Genomic DNA, 21,945 nt, shown 5'->3' with positions numbered 1-21,945 from the left:
TAGTGGTTAAACCTCCGGGGTTGGGGGTTCAATTCCCAGCTCCACCCTGCGTGTGCGGAGTTTGCATGTTCTCCCCATGCTCCGGGGGTCTCCCCTGTGTACTCAGGTTTCCTCACCCAATCCAAAGACATGTGTTGTAGGCTGATTGGCATCTCTAAAAAAATAAAAAAAATGTCTATAGTGTGTGAATGTGTGCGAGATTGTGTTGGTCCCTCGCATTGTGCCCAAAGTCCCCTGGGATAGGCGCCAGGCCCCCCACAACCCTTCATAAGTGGTACAGAAAATGGATAATGGATGGACGATTGGATAAAAGAAACTACAGCGAGTCAGTCTTCTAGATTTAACAAGTTAATTAGTCTGTATGCTGATTGATCTAAAGCAACTAATATATACAGCATAACTCATTTAAAGTTAAGAAGTGCTACTTTGTTTATCAGATACTATGAGCTGTGAGCAGCCATGCTGATTTGATGTCACTTGCTGAACTCCGGGTCCCAAGTTTACATACAGGAAATTTGTGCTGAGGGAGCTTTTTCTTTGGACTTTCCCAGTTGGAGTTATGTATATTGCAGCATGTCTATATTGATGAGCTCAAGGTAAGGGGTAATATATAGTATATTCACTTCAATCCCTTTGCATCAGCAGAAGGCATTAAAATTACAAACCGCTCCTTTAAAGCTTCAAACTAAAACGATAATTCAAGTACACGTTAAAATCAGCGAACACGCGTTCTGGTCCGGACATGGATCGATTTATTTCTTTCCTTCTCCTGATGACTGAAGAACAATCAATCATTCTCCAAAAATATCTACCCAGCAAACAACCTATGGTTCATCTTTTTTTTTCTTTTTTGCAAATGTAATTATTTTCTCATATTCTCACATTGAAACAGATGGACATGTTTGTGTGTTTTGGAACATGTAACGGCGTGTAAGGCCAAACATACAGGGGTCAATCAAAGAAGCTAAAAACGTCCCGGAGCAACAACCCCACCTCTATTCCAACCCATCTTCAACAACCGGGCAATGATAATTAAAGAATGTATTACAAACCAGAAAACAAAAAAAATATATATGTAGAAAGTAGTTCCCTGACTTTTGGCAATACAGGAACACAGACAGGAAGTGAGCTTAGCAAAATAAGAAGTCCACCTCACTCCGCTTAAACACGACTTTACCATCAAGACAGTTTCTTAGTCTGTCGTTTTGGCCCAGATACTCTGTGTGTGTGTGTGTGTGTGTGTGTGTGTTTCTCAGATCAAAGATATGATGTGTGTGTGTTGCCTTCTTCAAAAGACAATGTGATGGATGTGTGTATGTATGTGTGTGTATGTATGTGTGTATGTGTGTGTGTGTGTGTGTGTGTGTGTGTGTGTGTGTTTTCCAGCTCCTCAGGATGCATTGGTGATGGGTTTGTATTTTTTGAGGCGGGTCCACTGGCCTGTGGAGTAGTTCATCTCAAACACCGTGTCCACCAGCATGGTAGTGCTGCCTGTACCGTCCGCTTTAGGAAGAAGCTCTGTGTGCTCGCTCAGCTTGATCTGGATGATGTCACCCTGCTCCGGACATGGGTTCTCTGTAAGGGTGAGAACGAGACAAGTTTGGACGTGTACACGTCAAGCTCCCAGGACAGACACCACTCCTACACGGTGTGTCGAAATCACATATTGCTATCTAATGTATATAAATACTGCATATGTACTAGAATCAGTTTCTATTAATCTTAACCCTCTTACCCCCAAGTTCCCACAGTATTATGTCCCATAACCCTATATTCCCCAGAGAAACGGCACGCCAACCCTGAGTTCCTGGGCCAAAATCAACATTTTAATTTTAACATTTTTAGGCCTTGAAACAACTTATAATAATGTATTTGTGTAATATTACTTTGAACATGAAGCAGTTCAGTGTTTTTACTGCACTTAGAGCGCAATTCTTAACTAGAGTAATAACGAAAAATGCTCGCTAAAATCCTTCTACTCATTTAGAAGTACCATACGAGCATCAGCGTGGTCAATGCCTTTGAATAAATTCAAGTAAATAATAAATAAATAAATAAATGCATTTTAGCGCCAAAAGTCAAGTTTCTGGTGATAATCAGACCAGCAGGTAGTGTTTTCACGAATGCACAGAAATGGTCCAGTTATGACTCCAGACCCATGCAGTGTCAGTCGCACTGGTTGATGCTGAAGATGAAGACTTATCAGGGTCTGAATCAGGAGAGATTGCGTCTCTATCAGTTTCGGTTTCAACATCGCCTGAACTTTCACTGCTGTCACTATCTAGAATCCTCGCTCTCGCCTGTGTAACTGTGTATGTTTTCTTTTTTTCACTGTTTTAGATGTACCTGTGTTCACTGTAGGTGTAACTTTAGCTGGAACACGATTAGCTTTTCGCTTTGGCATTTTTAGTTCACTTCTACTATTACACCAATATTCACGCTTGGATCAGCTTCATCGTAATGCCGGCGTAATAACGTAATCACGTCGTGACGTCATGACGTCATCAACCTTCCGGGTCAAAAAATAATAATTAAATAAGTAAGGATTCATAGCAGAGTAATGCCGGTACACCGGCCTTCCGGGGAAAACGTTTACACTGTAAATCCTCTATAATCGCCCTTACGGGTATTTGGCATAGACGAGAAAGCCGGTATATCGTCCTTACGGGAATAGATCAAAGACGGGCAAGCCGGTTTTTCGGCCATACGGGGTAAGAGGGTTAATATATAATGGAGCTATACAGGAGAGGTTGATTGCTTTATGTATGAGGAGATGATTGTTTAGTGTTTTTGGAAGGAGTCTCCAGTCAGAGATGAAGCTTCCTGAAAGGTTTCTGAAATAATAAAAGTGTTCAGAACAGACGTCTTGGTGTTTTACACTTTGTTGGTAACACAAGCTGTATGTTTTCACCTTAAGTCTAGTTCACACTACATGATTTTAAGCCTGATTTGTAACTCGCCGACAAAAACCCTTCGATCTGAGGCAAATCGGCGCGATAACGATCGACTGCCGTTTCGTGTTAATTACTCAATGACGCATCGCCGACGCAAGACAGATATTTGGCGTGCTAAATATCTGGAGCTGTCGGGCGACTCCACATCCTGTGGTGTGAAAAGTGTCAACACTGCCAGTGATTGCGGCAACAAGCTACAGCCAGTGAGAGAGCAAGCCATGGGGTGAGGTCACTGTAAGGAAGGGAAACCCGCAGAAGCTTAAAAGAGAGAAGCTGCACAACTTTCTCCGTCTTTTTTCCGTGGGTTTCTTCAGCACAAATCATTGCGCAAACAGCTCGCACCGCATGCTTCTGTCCCACATCCATCTTCAAATAAATCAACTCCTCCTTCGCGCGTGGTTTTCGCATCATATATCCATGTCACTTCCCGCGTGTTTTGGTGACAAAACGTAGTTTTTCGTCGTTGTCAGATTGCATAGTGTGTGACCCCCACTGTTCACAGCATGTAGTGTGAACACCACAACGACTTCATGACTCCCGATTACAAGACAGTAAGTCGTGTAGTCTGAACAGCACAGCGATCTGCCGATGCCGAAAGTCGTGTAATGTGAACTAGCCTTTATTCGCTGCAAAAAGCTGGTGAGGAAATGGCTGTGTAGATCTTGTATAAAAATTCCCTGCTTCACATATGGAAGGTTTCCCCATTTAGCACACCGGCACATATTGTTCATTTGGAAGCTACACTGCATGTGTCTGCTGTTAATATTTTATAGTTAGGGAGTAAGCTGTTGTGCACACTCTGGATTTCTCCCTGGACTTTGTTGTTAATGTTTGGTAATCAATAAATAACAGTGATTATTTTAGATCAACAAATCACCAATGCTACATGGATATAAAAGCATATTTGTAATTCTATATGCAGATCATGTCAGGTTATGATTTTTAAAAAAAGTGTGGTTATATTCGAATTATTTTTATTTGAAAAATATGACAATTAGTCATGGTTATCTGCATAGTTAAAACACTCAACAGTCAGCATCATTTATGGAGATATACCGCCACCTAGTGGGTGTTTACACATACAGCATTCCTCATACTTTGTATTGAGCCTGAAATATAGGGAAGTATGCGGTATGTTAATTATGTGCTTTATTTATTGCTGTGATGCCTACGATGCTTGTGCAACATTAAATTATTCATCCAACAGCGAATTGAGATTTTATGGAGTTCATCTCTCAAGCTGAGGACTGAGGATCTATTTATTAACAGATCTACTTTAGGTGTTTGTTTACTTATTTATTGTTAATTAGTGTAGCTGCGTTTCAGTTATTGTAGCGGAATGTGAATATATGCATATATATTAGCACGAGAGTGTAAAAGGTGATAAAGGAAAGAATATACAACGCATATTCCTGGTTACAGTACCTCTTGATCCTGCCATGAAGCCCAGGATAAGAGCTTTCTCGGGTCGGGTGACTTTGTTTGCAGTCTTAAACATTTCCTGTGCGGCGTACATCTGTTCTCTCTGTAGTGATTAAAAAAAACAAAAACAAAGACAAATTAAGAGAAGGTGAAACTCTGAGAAAGGCCTTGGAGAGTGTAAGATCAGTGCAGTATGCTGTCATTACCGTGAGCGATAGATTCTTTTTGGGCTGAGGTTGCTGGGGGGCAGGCGTGGGCGTGGCTTGAGCTGCGGTGGTGGATGGAGGCGTGGCCGTGTCCGGTTGTGTTGCAGTGGCGGCGGTGGGAGGGGTGTTGTTGTGGGGTGTGCTGGTGGGCGTGGTGGGAGAGGTGGGAGCTGTGGGACTGGCAGTGCTGGCGTTGTACATGGGCGCTCTCTGTTTAAACTGACCCGGGAGCGTCGAGGCTGCGGCGCCGCTCGCCGTCGATTCCTCGGGCTGCCGGTTTGTAGCACCTGTGCTGGCTAAAGGAAAGCAGGCACAAAAAAATATTGATTATTCATCTGTTATAACGATGCCTTTCAAATAAAGTCACAAAGTTGAAGAACACCGATTATACCCCGGTCTGTCTGAATACTCAATTCTTATTGGCTGGAAGGTGTGTGTTCAAACCGTACAATGCACAAGTTTGTCCAGTCAGTTTAATAAATAAAGTTCTAAATAAATGCGCTGCCTATAAACAGTTGTAACCATAGTAACATACAGTCACAGCTCCTCACAGTAGTTAAACTCTACTTTATTTCTGTGTATGATATAGAGAGGGCAGAATTCTAGATCTAACGACCCGTCTATAAAATAACTAATGAAAATTAACCGTTACTTAAGTCAAATTTTGTGCTGCAAACAACAATGATAGCTTTAACTTGTCAATTACTGGCAAGTGACCATGGTAGAAGAGGGATAATCCACGGCTAGGTGTGTGTTACACCATTTTAACGCACTCCGCTTCACATCAGGTTCTGTTCCTCCACGTCACTCGTTAAAATCGTGTAACGCACACCTAGCCTTGGATTATGCCTTACTTGTATTATTTTTCCCCCATCCCATTTTCAATTATTTTTTCCCCTGATATTATATAAAAACATGATAAAAATCAATTACATGTTGAGATATATTATTTATATAATCTTTGTATTTTAAAATGTGACCGTCCTAATACAGTTTGCTAGGCAAAATGTCTTTGAATAACACGAGATATATTTACCATATTGCCCATTTTACATCATGTTTGTTTGTTTGTTTATTTATTTATTTTCGCAATAATATCAAATTCCTTCATTTCAAATGACATCTTAAAAAAATGTGTAATGCAAGTTGTCCATTGTTTGCCCTCACTGGACCCAATACATTAGTCTGCATCACACAGCTGCATCAGTATAATAACAGCTGTATTAGGTGATGGTGCTGCGTCTCACCCTGCTGCGTCTCTGAGCTGGGAATGTAAGAGGAGGAGGGCACCATGCTGGGCGTGGCTGGGAGGTAGCTGGTCGACGGTAGCGCACTCTCGTTGTTCAATGCCCCCAATTTCTGACAGACAAATCAGTGGATTTAATTATTCATACTAAATCATATATAGCACAAATCTATATTACAGCAAACTTAGGTGGCTGAATGACAGGATATAGTCTGTATCATACTTGACATTTACAAAGATGTTTATTTTTCGCTCATTTATTACACACCTGTGCAGATACCAGACCAGCAGCATAGTCGGGGGTTGCGTTCTCCACCACTGCCTCCTCTTTGGCCACCTTCTCTCCTGCTTCAGTGTCTGAGAGGGGAACAGGAAGTGGTTGTCAAAAAAAAAAAAAGAAAACTACAAATCCAACAGCTGCTCACAGTAAAGTGCTTTAAGTACTACAACTCTGAAGTACCCAGTGTCTTTCTTCTCCTCTTTGCTTCTCTGCCTGCTCCGACCATGTCCAACTCTGAGATGTCTAATAACTAAAAGAAGGAGATTGAAGAAGACAGCTTATGATAAACACAACAAGCAGAGGAAGTTTCATCTTCTACGTGATGTGTTGCTCTCGATGCTCAGTAAACACTGGCGTTCATCCAGCGGCATGGCAAACATTATGTGTAGAGAACCAAATGTGCAAACAGCTGCCGGAGAAGTGGTGGGCGTGTGGTGAAGCCATTACCTTGACCCCTCTCTCTTTGCGCAGCGGCGTGCGAGTCGGGGTGATGGGCGCCCTGTTACTGGAAGGGAACATGCTGGGTGCGGTGGGGCTGCGGAACGGAGCTTTGGGAATCCCCTTCAGCGGTGCTGATGTGGAAGTTGAAGAACATTAGTTCATTTTGTGTGCGCGCGTGGCAGACTTAAGAGTGCACAAAAACAGCAGAAGCTCGACATCGTGTTATCTAACTCACTTGTAGTGTCGATCTTCTTGACGAGACCTCGTCCTTTAGCGTGGAAAGGCACTCCTGCGGTTTTCTTCAGCTGCTGTGCGGTTTCTGTGGCTGCAAGATGAATACACAAACACTCAGAGATCCTAGATCCTAAATTCGGTTATTAACACATATTAGACTGAATAAAGCCATTACTCTGATGTACATACACACACACACACACACACATTAACACTTACACTTCTGGAGGAGCTCAGCTCTCAGTGTAGCACTTTTGGGTTTTCTCTTGAGCTGGAAGTGTTTGATGGGAGGTGTGAGGGGACCCACCAGCGTGGTCAAAGCACTCTTATTCAGATACTGACACTCAAGAGGCAGCATGGCCGACGCCTCGCACTCGCTCACTGCAAGGTGAAAGCGAACACAGGCTCAACACAGCGGCACAAACGATAAGTCTGCAAGCTAGATAAACGCTTCAGCTAAATATGAAGTTTACACAATAGATGCTCCACGGGTCATGTGGTGCATTGTGGGATTGTAAATGTAAAATGATTAAAATTAGAATATAGCTTCAACTCAACACATAGTTTAATTAGGAATAAAACACTACAGAGTGTGCTGGAAAATAATCAGCGACAGGATGGTGTGATATGGCCTGTTGTTTTCCAATCACAAAACATGCTGAAGTATTTTATTCCTCTTATACCACAGCAATTTGCCAACAATTTTAAAAAAATTACTAAATAAGTATACATTTTTTCCCCCCCATTTATAGTTACTTTTAACGTTGTGGAATGTCTATGAAACAAATTAGGCACCGTTATCACCTAGCAGCTATACAAACAGTCGTTTCCTCACCCACCTCCCTCTGTTTTTTTCCCCTTCTTGATGTGAATAAGACACAAAAACAGTTTTTCATTTGACTGAGAAACCACAAACGTGCACACTCCCCTGTCCTGAAGACTCTCACATAGTGAAAAATTGAAAGGAACACCACTACATCAACTATTACTCACATCATAGTAGAGGAAAAATGAGTGCATTCATATAAACCTCTGCTTTGACTTTACAGCCGACGCTACGATCAGAGCTGCCGTTATAGGAAATTAATCAACGCCTTCTGACCAATCAGATTTGAGGATTCAATAGCAATGTTGTACACCATCCTTTGAGACGACTTCTTCTATTCGATGAAATGTGCTAATGGTGTTACTGAGCCACACTGCGTCTCCTGAGGCAAACATTTAAGCTGTTCCGTTTTTCTTACTCGTTAGCAATATTAGCCTCAGAGCTCTAGTGCAAATCTAGAGAAGCAAACTTTAAGCACAAAAAAAACATGCCTACATTTGAGGTAAGTTTACACACTGTGCAAGTTTCATCTTTGGCTGAACAATATCAGTAAGATTTCTGTTCCGAGACTCCTCGGTGAAAGGAAACGAACAGTACGGTCGATGGAAATCACGTGATGACCTTTCATTTCATGAACGTGCTGACCTTTTTCTCTCAGCTCTCCCAGGATGTCCTGCACGTTGGGGTTCTGCTCCTCCAGGTCCAGATTGAGAGAACCCGTTTCTGGGAAGGACTTGAGGATGTCGGCCACCATCAGCACCCAGGGCTCCGAGTCCACTGTGGCCAACTGAATGATTTCTGACAGAGCATCCTTCATCTGAGAAGAACAAACGGATCAGAAATCAGGATTGCTTCACTGTTTCAAGTTTACGTTATTAAACTCATCACAACAGATGGAAGTAATCTGCCACAGATTATCAGATAATAAATGATCATGTCTGTAAACATGCCTTGTGACCGCGTCTATGACATCATGTTGTTCTCATATTTCCCACTTTGCTATAAGCACCTATAATTAATTACACATAGCTGAACAGTTCAGTTAAACAGTTTCCGAACGTCAACAATGTGTTAGTGACATTACTTTCAGCTGCAAATGCTGTGCATGTATACAACAGTAGCTCTGATTAAACCCATAGGTGAGCTGATGTAGGCAATTACTCGCAGCTATTTTTTTGAATCGTGATTGCATTAACACTGTATAAAACCCAGGATACACCTCACTGATAGCATAATCACATATACTGCTGCCTTGACATGCTCATCAGCTGGCCCTATTTTCCACATGTGAAGTCTTTCAGTGAATGTTAGTTAGCCTACAAAATAATTTCAGATCTTCAAATGAAATAAAACAAAGGTAACCCGAGTAAACACACAATACAGTTTTTATTTAGATTTTTTTTTATTGAAGCAAAAAAAAAAAAAAAAAAAGTTATTCAACACACATCACCAACGTGGAAAACGAATTGCCCCCTTAAACTTAAAATGTGTTTGTGCCACCTTTAGCAGCAATAACTGCAACCAAACACTTCCGATAACTTCCTTCTAGGACTAGGACTTACTCATATGCTTTGGATCATTGTCTTGCTGCATAATCCAGGTGTGCTTGAGTTTCAACTTACAGATTGAAAACCGGACATTCTCCTTTAGGATTTTCTGGTAGAGAGCAGAATTCATGTTTCCCTCAATTATTGCAAGTTGTCCAGGCCCTGAAGCAGCAAAGCATCCCCACACCATCACACTTCCACCGCCATGCTTGACCGTAGGTATGATGTTCTTTTTGTGGAATTCTGTGTTTGGTTTACACCAGATGTAACGGGACTCCTGTCTTCCAAACAGTTCCACTTTCAACTCATCAATCCACAGAACATTCTCCCAGGATCATCAAGGTGTGTTTTGGCAAAATTCAGATGAGCCTTAATGTTCTTCTGGGTTAGCAGTGGTTTTCGCCTCACCACTCTTCCATGGATGCCATTTTTGCCCAGTGTCTTTCTGATAGTGGGGTCATGAACACTGACCTTTATTGGTGCAAGAGAGGCCTGTAGGTCCTTCACTGTTGTCCTTGGGTCTATTGTGACTTCCTGGATGAGTAATTGCTGTGCTCTTGGAGGAATTTTGGAAGGTCGGCCACTTCTGGGAAGGTTCACTACTGTGCCGAGTTTTTCCATTTGGAGATAATGGCTCTCACTGTGATTCTTTAGAGTCCCAGAGCCTTTGAAATAGCTTTGTAACCCTTCCCAGAAACTGATTGAAATACATCAGTCTTTCTCATCACTACTGCACTTTCTTTTAATTTTTGGCACAGTGTGTTACTGGGTAAGGCCTTTTAACCAACTTCATGCTGTTGAAAAAGTTCTATTTAAGTGTTAATTTGATCGAACAGGGTTTGCAGTAATCAGGTCTGGTTGCGTCTAGTCCGGCTGAACTCCATTATGAATGCAGTTTCAGTGATTTGGGGAATTAGTAACTACGGGGGCAAATACATTCTCACATAGGCCCAGTTGGTATTGGATCACTTTCTTTCTTCAATAATGAACATTATCATTTAAAAACTGTATTGTGTGTTTACTCAGTTTGCCTTTGTTTTATCTTAGATTTTGTTTTCACTTCTGAAACAATTTAGTATGAGATATACACAAAAACAGAAGAATTCAGAATGTATTCTGTTATTAAAATGCTGCTACATTCCAGTCATGTGCTATTGGAAGTCGTCTAAATGCAAGCCGTCAACCTAAAAGTCGCACCTGACTGTCACTTCATGCAGTAAATACAACTGGGAATTGTGGAAACAGTTTTAAAAACCAAATTGTGTTATGTTATGTTACTGCTCTTTCATTTTTCTCACACCAGAGGAATGGTCAAGGAATAGTTTCTTAAACTGAGTTTGTCAATACTTATCTTTCATTTCTATAAAGACAAAGATTAAAAGTTTTAAAAAATTACGTCAAATCAACGGCATCCGTTCAGTACCATTTAATTTGCAATTATTAAAAATAAAATAAAAAATACATACCAACAATATCTCAGAAAAGTACATCGTGTAATAATTTATCACCATATCGATATATCGCCCAGCCTTAGTAAATACTGTGTAGGTCAGTGGATGCTCACTAAACAGGAAAATTGGACACTACTGAACAGTACAGCTCCCGTCTCTGGACTGTACACTCTACACCATCACACAGACACTGGTCTACATCTGTATCAAATGGTTGCACTATGTAATTTTCACAATAAAGAGATAAAGCTAGCTACCTAGTGGATTTCAACATTTTAAGGAGCACTTCATAACTACAATTTCACACGTTGGGAACAGGACCTCTGAGGAGCACATGAAGGCAGCTTCGGTTTACAGATTTGACTACACTGAAACAGATCAGATTTGACACATCTATCAATTCAACAACCAGATCCCCTCGTGTAGTTAACGCTGTTACTGACACAACACAGATCATGCACATAAATAGAGGACACAAGTTAAAGCACAGTGCCTTAACACTGCCTAATTCTTTATATGTCCATTGGGTATAATCTTGCATGAAGAGCAAACACAGTAAACAGAGGTTATAGGCCCAACCCCTCCATTCAAACCAAAAAAAAAAAAAAATCACTAAACTTACAGCTCTGTGTTCTTGTGTAATTTGTAGTTTGAGTGGAAAAGTTCTGCTTAGTCTATCCATCTATCTACTTTTACTTTCTCCGCAAAGGACAGCATGATGGAGTAATCCATCTTCTGCGTTCATTTCACTGGGGACATGTGCTTTTTCAATCACTGCTGACTTCACTGGAATGGGCAAAAAAAATCTCAGTCCAAATGGTGATCAGATCTAGGGAGTTTATGTCCCTGTGTAATTGCCTGTCATGACTGTCAGTGACTACGTTTACATGGACAGCAGTCTAATCTCAATCTAATTATTGAGCTTATTCTGAATAAGGCAATATTGTGATTAAGGTGTTTACATGAGTCGTTTTTAGAATATTCCTTTCATGTACCCATTTTACATGTTAAAGAACATAGATCAATTAATGGCACGTCATTACGTCACCGCGCCACACCGTCCGACGGTCCCTCCAGAATATCACGTGACATACAGTTGGTCTTCGTTGTGGTACCGTATACAGTTTTGGGTGTTTCATTTTTAATTTTATGAAAGCTTCAAGTGCATTTAATCATTTATCCTGCTGTACGTGCAAACAGACGACTGCTTGAAGCCGTGGGCTGCGTCCCAAACCGCGTACTTACCTACTATGTAGTATATAGAAATACACATATTTCACCCACTATATAGTAGGGAAGTACGTGATTTCGGACGCAGCCTGCTCTCGTTTGCCGTCAAATGGTTGAGCACTGCCGTGTGTACATGTCCTGTCGCAAACGACGTTATTAGTGTTAGTTGAGCACTGCCGTGTGTGTACGTGTCCGGTCGCAAAATGCGGTGAAAACTCCCACATGAGGTTATTAGTGTGATTAAGGTGTGTACATGTCTGTGTACATATCCTAAACACGACCAGTAAAGCTTTGCAATGGTAAATTCATATTTAAGTAAGTTGCGTGTGCAAGTGCCTTAAAACATGCAGCGTTATTTGATGTGTTGACATCATTTCCACTGAAACAGGAAGTCGGGTCGGGACAGATCGAGTGGCTCCTCCACATTTTTAAATCACCAATAGTGTTACCTCACAGCATGAGCTAAGCCGTACTTGGCATTTAGCATCACGGACGCGAGTCCGAGCAGTAACGTGAATGAAGCCATTTCCTTCTTAACCAACTTACAGTAGGAAAACCGAATAAAACACGCACACTCAAAAAGTCAAACGCATTTATTTACGACACATGCTCGCTGATATGATTTCTCTCGCTCAAAAACAGCAAGGTGATTTTTAAAAAATGAAAGTCGGAGGCATGACGCATCAGATTCTACCAAGCATTTGATTGGACAGAAAATCTGACGTGAAGCTGAAGTGCAGAATGATGTCATCAAAACTGTAGATCCGTTTCGGTGGTACAGAGAGACTGTACATTTTCAACTCATATCTTTCGGTCATTGTTTTTGCTCACACTAGCTTATATATATCCATAAACCGAACATATTCCTACTAAAAGTCACGAAGCTTCAATTTTGATTTCATGAGGACTTGAAATTAACACAATTCTTCAATAAAGGGGGCGTGGCCAATGAACCTATAACAACAAAGTCACTACTTAACACGGCTGCAGTAAATAATATATACAACACGTCCAGAATTAACTAAATGAATAGTATTACAGTCCAAAGTGCGACCGAATTAAAATGCCGGTAGTGAAAAAGTAAAAGTGAAGAGTTTGTCCAGGAGCAGTGTTGAAAGTGTAAGAGGAAAACTCCGCCCAACTCCATCAGCCTCACTGAAGCGCCAAGTTTCGGCTTGTTACTAACCAACCGACAGCATCACGTTCATTTCATCATTAACTACAACACTGTTCACAACTTATTACAAGAAACAGTGCAGGAAATCAATTCCACATCACAAACCGCACCGGTGACTTTATACAATACAAAAACCATATGCTTCTCTGACTAGTTTAGCCACTTTAGCTTGTTAGCCTCGACTGCTGACCAAACTTTACCCTTTTCTACTTTTTATTATTATTATTTTGCTCTGTATTAATAAATGCATGGACATTTATTGCTGTTTGCTGAACTGCATTGATCCTCACACCGCCCTAGATATCTATATTATTTTATCATCTATTTTTGTTGCAAACTAAATAGCAACTCTTGCACCTGGCTAATCCTGCTACAGCTCCTAAAACCCTTAGTCCAATCCCAAACGCAACGCTATTCCCTACGCAAGTGCACTACGCAGGCAGTACGTAAAGGCTGGTACGCCCTAGGTAGTGCACTACAGTGTTACACGTTGAGGCGTTTGGGATTGGGCCACAGTATAACCTCAGCCCCACCTCGTCCACAGTCCTGCGCGGGAGATGCAGCATGCCGAGCAGCAGTTTCAGCTTCACCGGAGGAGATAAATTGGAGAAACACAGTCGGATGTTGTCGATAACCGACACGGTGAGCAGAGAGCCGATGCTCGAAGGCGTCCACAACTCGTCCGTAGAGCCGAGTTTGTTGTGAAGCCACAGGCCGGTGTCGCTGTCCCTCATCGACGCCATCTTGGAAAAAGGCGAATAATTAGTTCCGGCATTTTAACAGACTACCTAAAAGCACACGCACGCGCGCGCGCACACACACACACAAACCTATTTCCACTGTGTGTAGTATTGTAAATAATAATTTCTCATAAATTTGTGGGGTTTGTGTCCCATAATCTTAGGGGAGATTAATACCCCGCCTACAGATAAAGTTTACTGTTTCAGAAAAGTATATAAAGACATGTTTGTGTGTGTAGAATTCAGACTTTCTGCAGACTGTCGATTGTTTCAATAAAGTTTGATTATTTTGACAGCCACAACCACCCCCCGTCTCTCTTTCTCTGAGGTTTTTGGACTTCTACTGGAAAGATTTTTTTTTTACGACAGTATTCAGCCAGTCTGTCTGTCAAACATTAATCTATCTATCTATCTGTCTATCTATCTATCTATCTATTGTTCTATGTTCTATCTATCATTCATCTATTTATTATTCTATCATTCATCTATTATTCTATCTATCGTTCTATCTCTCTATATCTATTGTTCTATCTATCGTTCCTCTATCTATTATTCTATCTATGATTCTATCTATCTATATATCGTTCTATCATTCTATCTATTGTTCTATCTCTCTGTGCGGTTTTGTCTGTGAATTCAGATTGATATTCAGATTTATATTAAAGGAGACTACATTTACATTCATTCGTTTAGCAGACGCTTTTATCCAAAGCGACTTACAAATGAGGGAACACAAGCAAAGTGATATATCAAGCGGAGAACAATACAAGTAGTGCTACCATGCAAGATTTATTAACTGAGTTCTACAAAAGGAAAATTGCACAGATTAGAGGTGTAAGAGCCAGAGTAAGTTATTTATTTATTTATTTATTGTATTTTTTTAAAGGATAATGTGGGGTTGGATATTTAGGGGTTAGTTAATTGTTCATGGAAGAGGTGGGTCTTTAGCTGTTTTTTTGAAGATAGTGACAGATTCTGTGGTCCGGATTGAGGTTGGAAATTCATTCCACCACTGAGGGACAGTTAGTGTGAAGGTTCTGGAAAGGGACCTTGAGCCACACTGAGCAGGCACTACTAAGTGTCGGTCGTTAACTGATCACAGATTGCGTGAGGGAACATAAACCTCAAGGAGAGTGTTGAGGTAGGGTGGTGCTGTTCCAGGCAAGGTCTTGTATGTGCGCATCAAGGCCTTGAACAAACTACTTGTTTCCACAGACTAGATTAATTTCACCTCAGAATAATATTACACCTTCTTGTTTATTGTACTGAATGTGCTATTGTTTCTTTTGTACACATCAACCTGTTTAAACATAAATACACAACATGATAGATATACGACTGGAGATGTAATCACATGTTACTTATATATGTGTTGTTTTGTCTATACATTTAAATACCCATAAAAATAAAACTCCTTGATTCCACAGATGAATTTCAGGATGATAATACACCTTCTCACAGTGTCACTCACACCATTTCAGGACTGTCTGATATTGAATTACAAAATAAGAGCCCTCCAAAACTCATGTATGTTTGCTGTGTTTTCTGTCATTTGTGAGGAATTATAAAATGTATTTTCCTGTTTTTAAGGTTAAGTCACAACAACCAGACAATCAAATGAATTCACACACACACACACAATTATTGTGTGTGTGTGTGTGTGTGTGTGTGTGTGTGTGTGTGTGTGTGTGTGTGGAAAGTATCAACAGTAATTATATATATTATATATATAAAATTACTGTTGATACTTTCCATCTGTGTCCCTGTAATAAAGATAGTTTTGACCTTTCAGTATAACAAACAAAATGGACTGGATAAGAAAAGAAAATGTAAATGGCATTAAACATTTTTAAATGTGAAATTCAACATCAGAATGTCTTGTCATTCTGTAAGTGGCACTGTGAGAAGGTGTACTATCATCCTGAGGTGAAACTGGTCTGTGGAATAAAGGAGTTTTCCTTTTATGGGTTTCTAAATGCATAGACAAAAAAACACAACATGAGTTTTGGAGGGCTTTTATTTTGTAATTCAACAACAGACAGTGATACTTCATTTTACTGTGGCTTTTTTCTTCAATAAAAGAGATTTGGTGTGAGGAAAATCTGACCTTTTGTACAAAGCAGTTAACATGGTCAATATCACTAATTTGCTTTCAATTAATTAGGGACATAGAAATAGTGCAGAATCTTGAATATTAAATATTCAAGATATTATGTGTATATTATGTATCTACACAATTACATAAAAACAACACAAGTACATTCATTTTACCCCTCATGGCACAAACGCTATACATGTTTAAAAAATAGAATCAAAAAATACTTTTTTGCCATAAATGAGTCATACATTTAAAGTATAAAGATTTTAGGAAGATGAACTGTAGGCTAAGGATTATGAATAGTATTTACAGAATTCACACCGTGACTATTCCTGTGATGATGATATTAAAGTGGAAGTTTAACATTATATTTATTGTGCTGTTATAGGAAAAACAAAATCAACAACATGGTGGTATCACCCCAAAGTTCATTATTTTCCAAAAGCAGTTTTCCTGAAGTGTTTTATCTTCCTCTTATACCACTACCTATTTTAAATGTATTGTTTTATATAAGTTAATATACTCATAGTCTTTAAAAAAAACAACAAGAACATTTATTTAAGAACAACACATCTACTTTTTTATCCATTTCTAATTACATTTAAGGTTGAGGAACACCTGTCAAACAGGTTAGTTCATATAAACATCTGTAAGACCCCCAAAATGTAGTGAAAAACTTAAAGGAACATCTCTACGTCTTGCTGTTAAAAAAACAAAAACACACACAAAAAACCCAACAAAGGTTGCCACTAGAGGCTCATATACTGTAAATGTTAAATAAATCTCTCCTTATAGAAAACCTCACGAATATACAATTTCTTTGTTAAAATAACGCGTTTCTGAATCTGTTTATTATTCATTTTAGATGATGTGTCTCATCCACAGTACAAGCCCCAGTCATTTATTTTATAATATTATTATTACAGCTGAACAAGCTGAACAGACTCAGCACCAAGATGGGCGGGATGTCGCTGCCACCCACGTGACCACAACGGACGAATCAGAGCGCAGGACGCCACCATTCTGTTGAATAAAACATAGGGCTCCATATTGTCCTGTAGGTTTGCAGAAGAGACAGCTGGAGCATCTTTATACACAGTCCGTTGAAGTGCAGCATTCATTCCGTGTGGTTGGTTGGTATCTCTGGTCTCTTTCAGTTTAAAAAATAAATAAAAAGAAAGTAACCTTAGTATGTGTAGAGTTAATAATTAAGTAGCGTTCGTATCTGCCGCATATATCTGTATATAGTAGGACAGGTTTGTGTAATGGTTCACCAGCATGAGTCTACATCTTGTCCGGATTAGATGGATGCTGTCTTTCAGTTCGTGGATTAATAAGGCGTGAAAGTGTGTGGGTTTTGAGTGTTGTGTGTTTTGTAGGCCGCTGGTGAGAGACAGGATGAGGTCGAGCTGTGTTTTGGCTCCAGTGTTGCTGATGCTGCTGGCGGTTCAGCTGATGAACGCAGATCCCGACTCTGGCACTGTTATTCCCGCTGAGAGTAAGATATCCATGAAGAAATCCTCTTTTTCTCACTGCCTCTATATGTATGTGTTCATGAAAAGAGAAGATAAGAATTCTTGTATTACGACATAACATCCCTGCTGAAAAACCCCAACACAAATTCTAATGGCTTCCACTACAAATACCATTACAGACCATCAGATATCCATTAAAACCATTACCATTAATAGTCCTTAATGGTATCCACTAGACGTAACATGCTACCAGTAGAAGGCAAGAAATTACCAGAGAACCACATTGACTATTACAGTTTCCATTAAAACCCATGTAATTCCCATTAAAACCATTACACATTTTATGAGGGTTTCTGTTGGGTTTTATTTCAGCAGGGATGAAGATGGAAAACGTACTTAATGTTTCCTTTATGTTGTATATGTGTGGATCATTCTTCCACAACAACAGCTACTTCCAGTCCTAATTTTAAATGGTTCACACACGCTCAGGACTGGTGTAATATAAACTGGACATTTCCTTGCTATGATGCATCATTTACCCGGAACGGTGCATTTATTGTACCACTGAATGCTTTACTCTAAAAATGGCTTAAAATCAATTCATGTAGCTTTTTAAGTCATTATTAAAGGAACACTACATCCACATTTCCAGGTTAAAGATACGTATACCACAGTGCGGTTGAATGCTGGAATCTGATTGGTCAGGAGGCGGGCGTTATTTTTGTATTACAGCACGGCTCTGAGAGTAGTTCTGGCTCAAACACGAACAAAAGGTTCATATTAATGCTCTCGTTCTAATACGTTATGGTTTCTATAGTAACAGCTCGTACACAAAGACAGAGGCTTCATGTTGTGTCACGTCACACCCCCCCAGTGTGCATTGTTCTCATATACCTGCATGGTCTGTCTGTTATTAATTACATATTAAAGGTGCAAAAGATGTAGCCTTTGAAGGTCCCACCCCAGCAATGCAGTTTAATACTATTATTTCAGAGAGTACTTAAAGGATAAACCCACTCTGAATGACTTGCAGATTAATCTTTGTAATTAACATGTGCTTTTCAATTTAATCCATGCTTTATTTTCTAATGAAATTGACTTTTATTTTGTTTGTTTTATTTCATCACCATGTTGGTCGATTTTCACATTGGTGAATGGTTTTCTACATTACCCATAATGCTGTTCGACTACCTGCTGATAGTGGTGCCATTCGAATTACATACTGTCAGAGCTGCTACTATGGAAAATAATCAGCACCATCTGAGCAATCAAAAACCCTGCTATGGTATTGGTTACAATTATCCTACTGTTATAGCTATACAAGAAAATATTGATGTAATATCCAAATCTGAATCCTGATTGGATATTCTAGAGCACTACATAGAGTGTTAAACTGTACAATAAACTTAATGTACTTAAAGAAAAAATAGGGAGTCATTTTAGGGAGTACCAATGAGAGTACCACACTGGGCTAATTTGGACAATAACCTATAAAGTCTGGTCCAGCGGTAAAATGAAACCAGTGTTATATATCTACATGCAAATGGAGAAATATTAGAAGAGTTATATGACAAACCTGGTTGAGTTGATGAGCCGTTGTTCCTGCGTCAGGTCGGCCGTGTGTGGACTGCCATGCGTTTGAATTCATGCAGCGAGCATTGCAGGATCTGAAGAAGACGGCCTTCAACCTCGACTCACGGGTAAGTCAGCAATAAACCAGTGATGGTAGTGTTTCAGGTTTTCCTGAATACCAGTGATTTAAAAAATCTGTTAAATGTACTGTATAAAAATGCTCTGTTTTGGAAAATATAGTAACTGTAACATTTCATGGTTGACAGTGATAGTGAAAATCATGCATCACACCAGTCATGTATGGTGTGATCTATTTGTAATAAAAAAAATTCTTTGGGCATAGTAGGTTCACATGACTGGGGATCCTCAAGTCATAATATTTAACCCAACTACATGAAAAACCGACATTAAACAGTTAATCAGTTATTAATCAGCTATACTTATCCAACCTACTAATTTAATAGTCTAATTATCTCTCTATAGTGCCTATAATAAGTTAGACCTTTCCCATGAACGTTTCCCCCATTTTGTAATGTAACAACCTTGAGATGAAATGGACTTAATTGGAATTTTTACCATTTGCTATACACAATATGTCTAACATTTAAAGGTGCAAAATATTTTTCATCATGACACAAAGGTTAATTAAACCAAAAAGCTGACATTTGTGGTTGCAGGAGTATTCATGTCCCTGGGTCAGTACTTCGAAGTCTTAGACTTATGTTCATGTCCCTGGGTCAGTACTTAGAAGGACGGTAGAAGTCTTCTTGGATCTTCTCGGTTTTGCATGTCTGGATTTTGATATTTTTGCCCTTTCTTCTTGGCAAAATTGCTCATGTTCTGTCAGATTGGATAGAGACTGTTAGTGAACAGCAATTTTCAAGTCTTGCCACAGATTAATCAGATTGCGGTCTGGGCCTTGACTGGGCTATTGTAACAACCCTGTTGGATTTGAACCACTCCAGTGTGACTTTGGCAGTACTCTTAGAGTTGTTGTCCTGATAGAAAGCGAACCTCCTCTACAATCTCTAGTGTCTTGTAGACTGGAACAGTTTTTTTTTTCTAGGATTGCCTTGTATTTGGCTCTATCCGTCTTGCCCGACCAGTTTCCCATTCCCTGATAATGAAAAGCATCAGTACAACATGATCAGGGTTATAAGCACTGTTGGGTTTTTGGACAAACCCAAGTCTAAAACATTCAGTTTTGGTCTCATCAGACCAGAGAACCTTTTTCCAAATGCCTTTTGGAAAACTCTAAACAGGATTTCATATGGCTTTTTTTTTTATTTCCCAGCAATGGCTTATAACATTTCTAAATAATTCTTCTGATCATTCTTCCATAAAGCCCAGCTTCTCCCAATTGTGTTGTGGTTTTCTTCAACTCCTTCAGAGTTACCCTTGACCTCTTGGGTGCTTCACTAAAATCTCCCTTGTATTACCAATAAGAAGCATGCATTTCTACATAACCACTTCCTCGGTTAGTGCACATTTGGTTTACCTTGATGGTAAATTTTTGTTGTAGCCTGAAATAAATATATATTTCAGTACATCCAGTGTGACTTAAAACATGAACAATGGATTGAAAATATGGGTTGAATTTCATGTAGTCAGGTGATGACATTACTCCTCTCAAAGCCCTGTATGTTTCTGAGTAAGTATGTGTAGTGATCACCTCGCCTGTCTGTTCCATGCTTATTAACCAATAGAAAGTGAAAATGATTTCTAGAGCACAAAATCAGCACTTTAACTGAAAACAGTTGCCAACCTGTGCGCTCTGTGTGCTTTGTTCATCAGACTGAGAATCTGGTGCTGAGAGCTGAAAGGAGGGCGCTGTGTGACTGCATGCCCATCAGCACCTTAAACTGAACACAGCCTCTGAGCGCCATTACAGAGCCACCGGAGATCTTTCAGCCCATCACGCCTTCTAATTATATACTTATTCATATAAAAACATGAACACTAACCAAATGCAACATTTTCTTTTCCTCTGTGGTCTAAACAACCTGTTTTGCAAACGTCCTACAGAACACAAGACCGGCATGTTAAAGTTACAGAGCTGTATGAGCCAATACTATCCCAATCAGAGTATTAGTGCTTTAGCATACATTTTTATGTTCCTATATTAAATGTTGTGGTTATATATGTAATGTTTCTAGCTTGATTTCTTAATTTTTTTATATTAGAGTTCACATTCAAATGTATGGAATAATATTTGCACAATATTACTGCTTCTTTATGTCACATTATTATGGCTTTTAGTATTACGTTTTTAATCAATTACAATAGATATGACTGACGAATATTAGACATGTAGCAGATAGATGTATTTTCCTGTAGAAATCTGTAGAGAAATAATACTTTTAAAGAAATTTTATAACACAGATGTATAATGTGTGTAGGAAGGGTAGTGTTCTGAGAGTGTTGTATCTGTACTTATTGAAAAGAAAAGGCATGATAAATGTAGTACACGTTTAGTTCGGCTGTTTTATAGCGTCATCAGGCCAATCAAATCCCTGATTATCATGTTGGTGTGTAGCTGGGTTTAATACAGATTACACAGATCTGCAGAGCTGTGAGAGTCAGAAAGCAGTGGCTCATTGAATGTAGCTGCAATGGATATCAATGTAGAATGTTAGTAACTGTAATGTCCTGATGCTACTTTTTTTATGTCATTCGTAAACAGTTTTCATTTATAAAGTTAAATGTATCTGAAACAAAATTAAACAGCATTGAACACTAAGACGAGAGCTGACTTTCATTGTGTTATTTATCCACACGCGTTAATGTCAGGAATGTTCTCTCGTGAAAAAGTACAGTGACGGTTTTGTTCCTCCTCGAATAGTTCTGTTGTTTTAGTAACACTAACTGATGTTAGCGCTGATGATGAGTACAGTAGCTAGATATGTGGGTATTGTGCATGCATTATTTCATCCATCCAGCCATTTTCTGTACCGCTTATCCTACACAGAGTCTCATGGATCCTCAAACCTATCCCAGGGAACTCGGGGTCACAAGGCGGGGGACACCCTGGATGGGGTGCCAACCT

General features: G+C 39.6%; 2 protein-coding genes across 2 annotated transcripts; one reads left to right on the top strand and one right to left on the bottom strand.

Moving 5' to 3' along the window:
- Window positions 1-735: 735 nt before the first annotated feature.
- On the bottom strand, window positions 736-13,838 carry nelfa (negative elongation factor complex member A). The gene is made up of 11 exons (XM_053629520.1): window positions 13,548-13,838; window positions 8,255-8,426; window positions 7,003-7,164; window positions 6,785-6,874; window positions 6,556-6,680; window positions 6,289-6,358; window positions 6,097-6,185; window positions 5,830-5,941; window positions 4,583-4,878; window positions 4,380-4,479; window positions 736-1,575 (listed from the first exon to the last, which is right to left on the bottom strand). Exons 1-11 carry the CDS (start codon window positions 13,755-13,757, stop codon window positions 1,391-1,393), a joined length of 1,611 nt encoding a protein of 536 aa, XP_053485495.1. The 5' UTR covers window positions 13,758-13,838; the 3' UTR covers window positions 736-1,390.
- A 3,042-nt stretch (window positions 13,839-16,880) lies between these two features.
- Window positions 16,881-21,639, top strand: c7h4orf48 (chromosome 7 C4orf48 homolog). The gene is made up of 4 exons (XM_053629518.1): window positions 16,881-16,985; window positions 17,232-17,350; window positions 18,939-19,027; window positions 20,694-21,639. Exons 2-4 carry the CDS (start codon window positions 17,251-17,253, stop codon window positions 20,763-20,765), a joined length of 261 nt encoding a protein of 86 aa, XP_053485493.1. The 5' UTR covers window positions 16,881-16,985; window positions 17,232-17,250; the 3' UTR covers window positions 20,766-21,639.
- Window positions 21,640-21,945: the final 306 nt, after the last annotated feature.

This window comes from Ictalurus furcatus, chromosome 7, assembly GCF_023375685.1.
Source record: "Ictalurus furcatus strain D&B chromosome 7, Billie_1.0, whole genome shotgun sequence".
NCBI lineage: Eukaryota > Metazoa > Chordata > Actinopteri > Siluriformes > Ictaluridae > Ictalurus > Ictalurus furcatus.
Note: the sequence above shows the minus strand (reverse complement) of the source record. Positions and strands in the feature narration are given on the sequence as shown.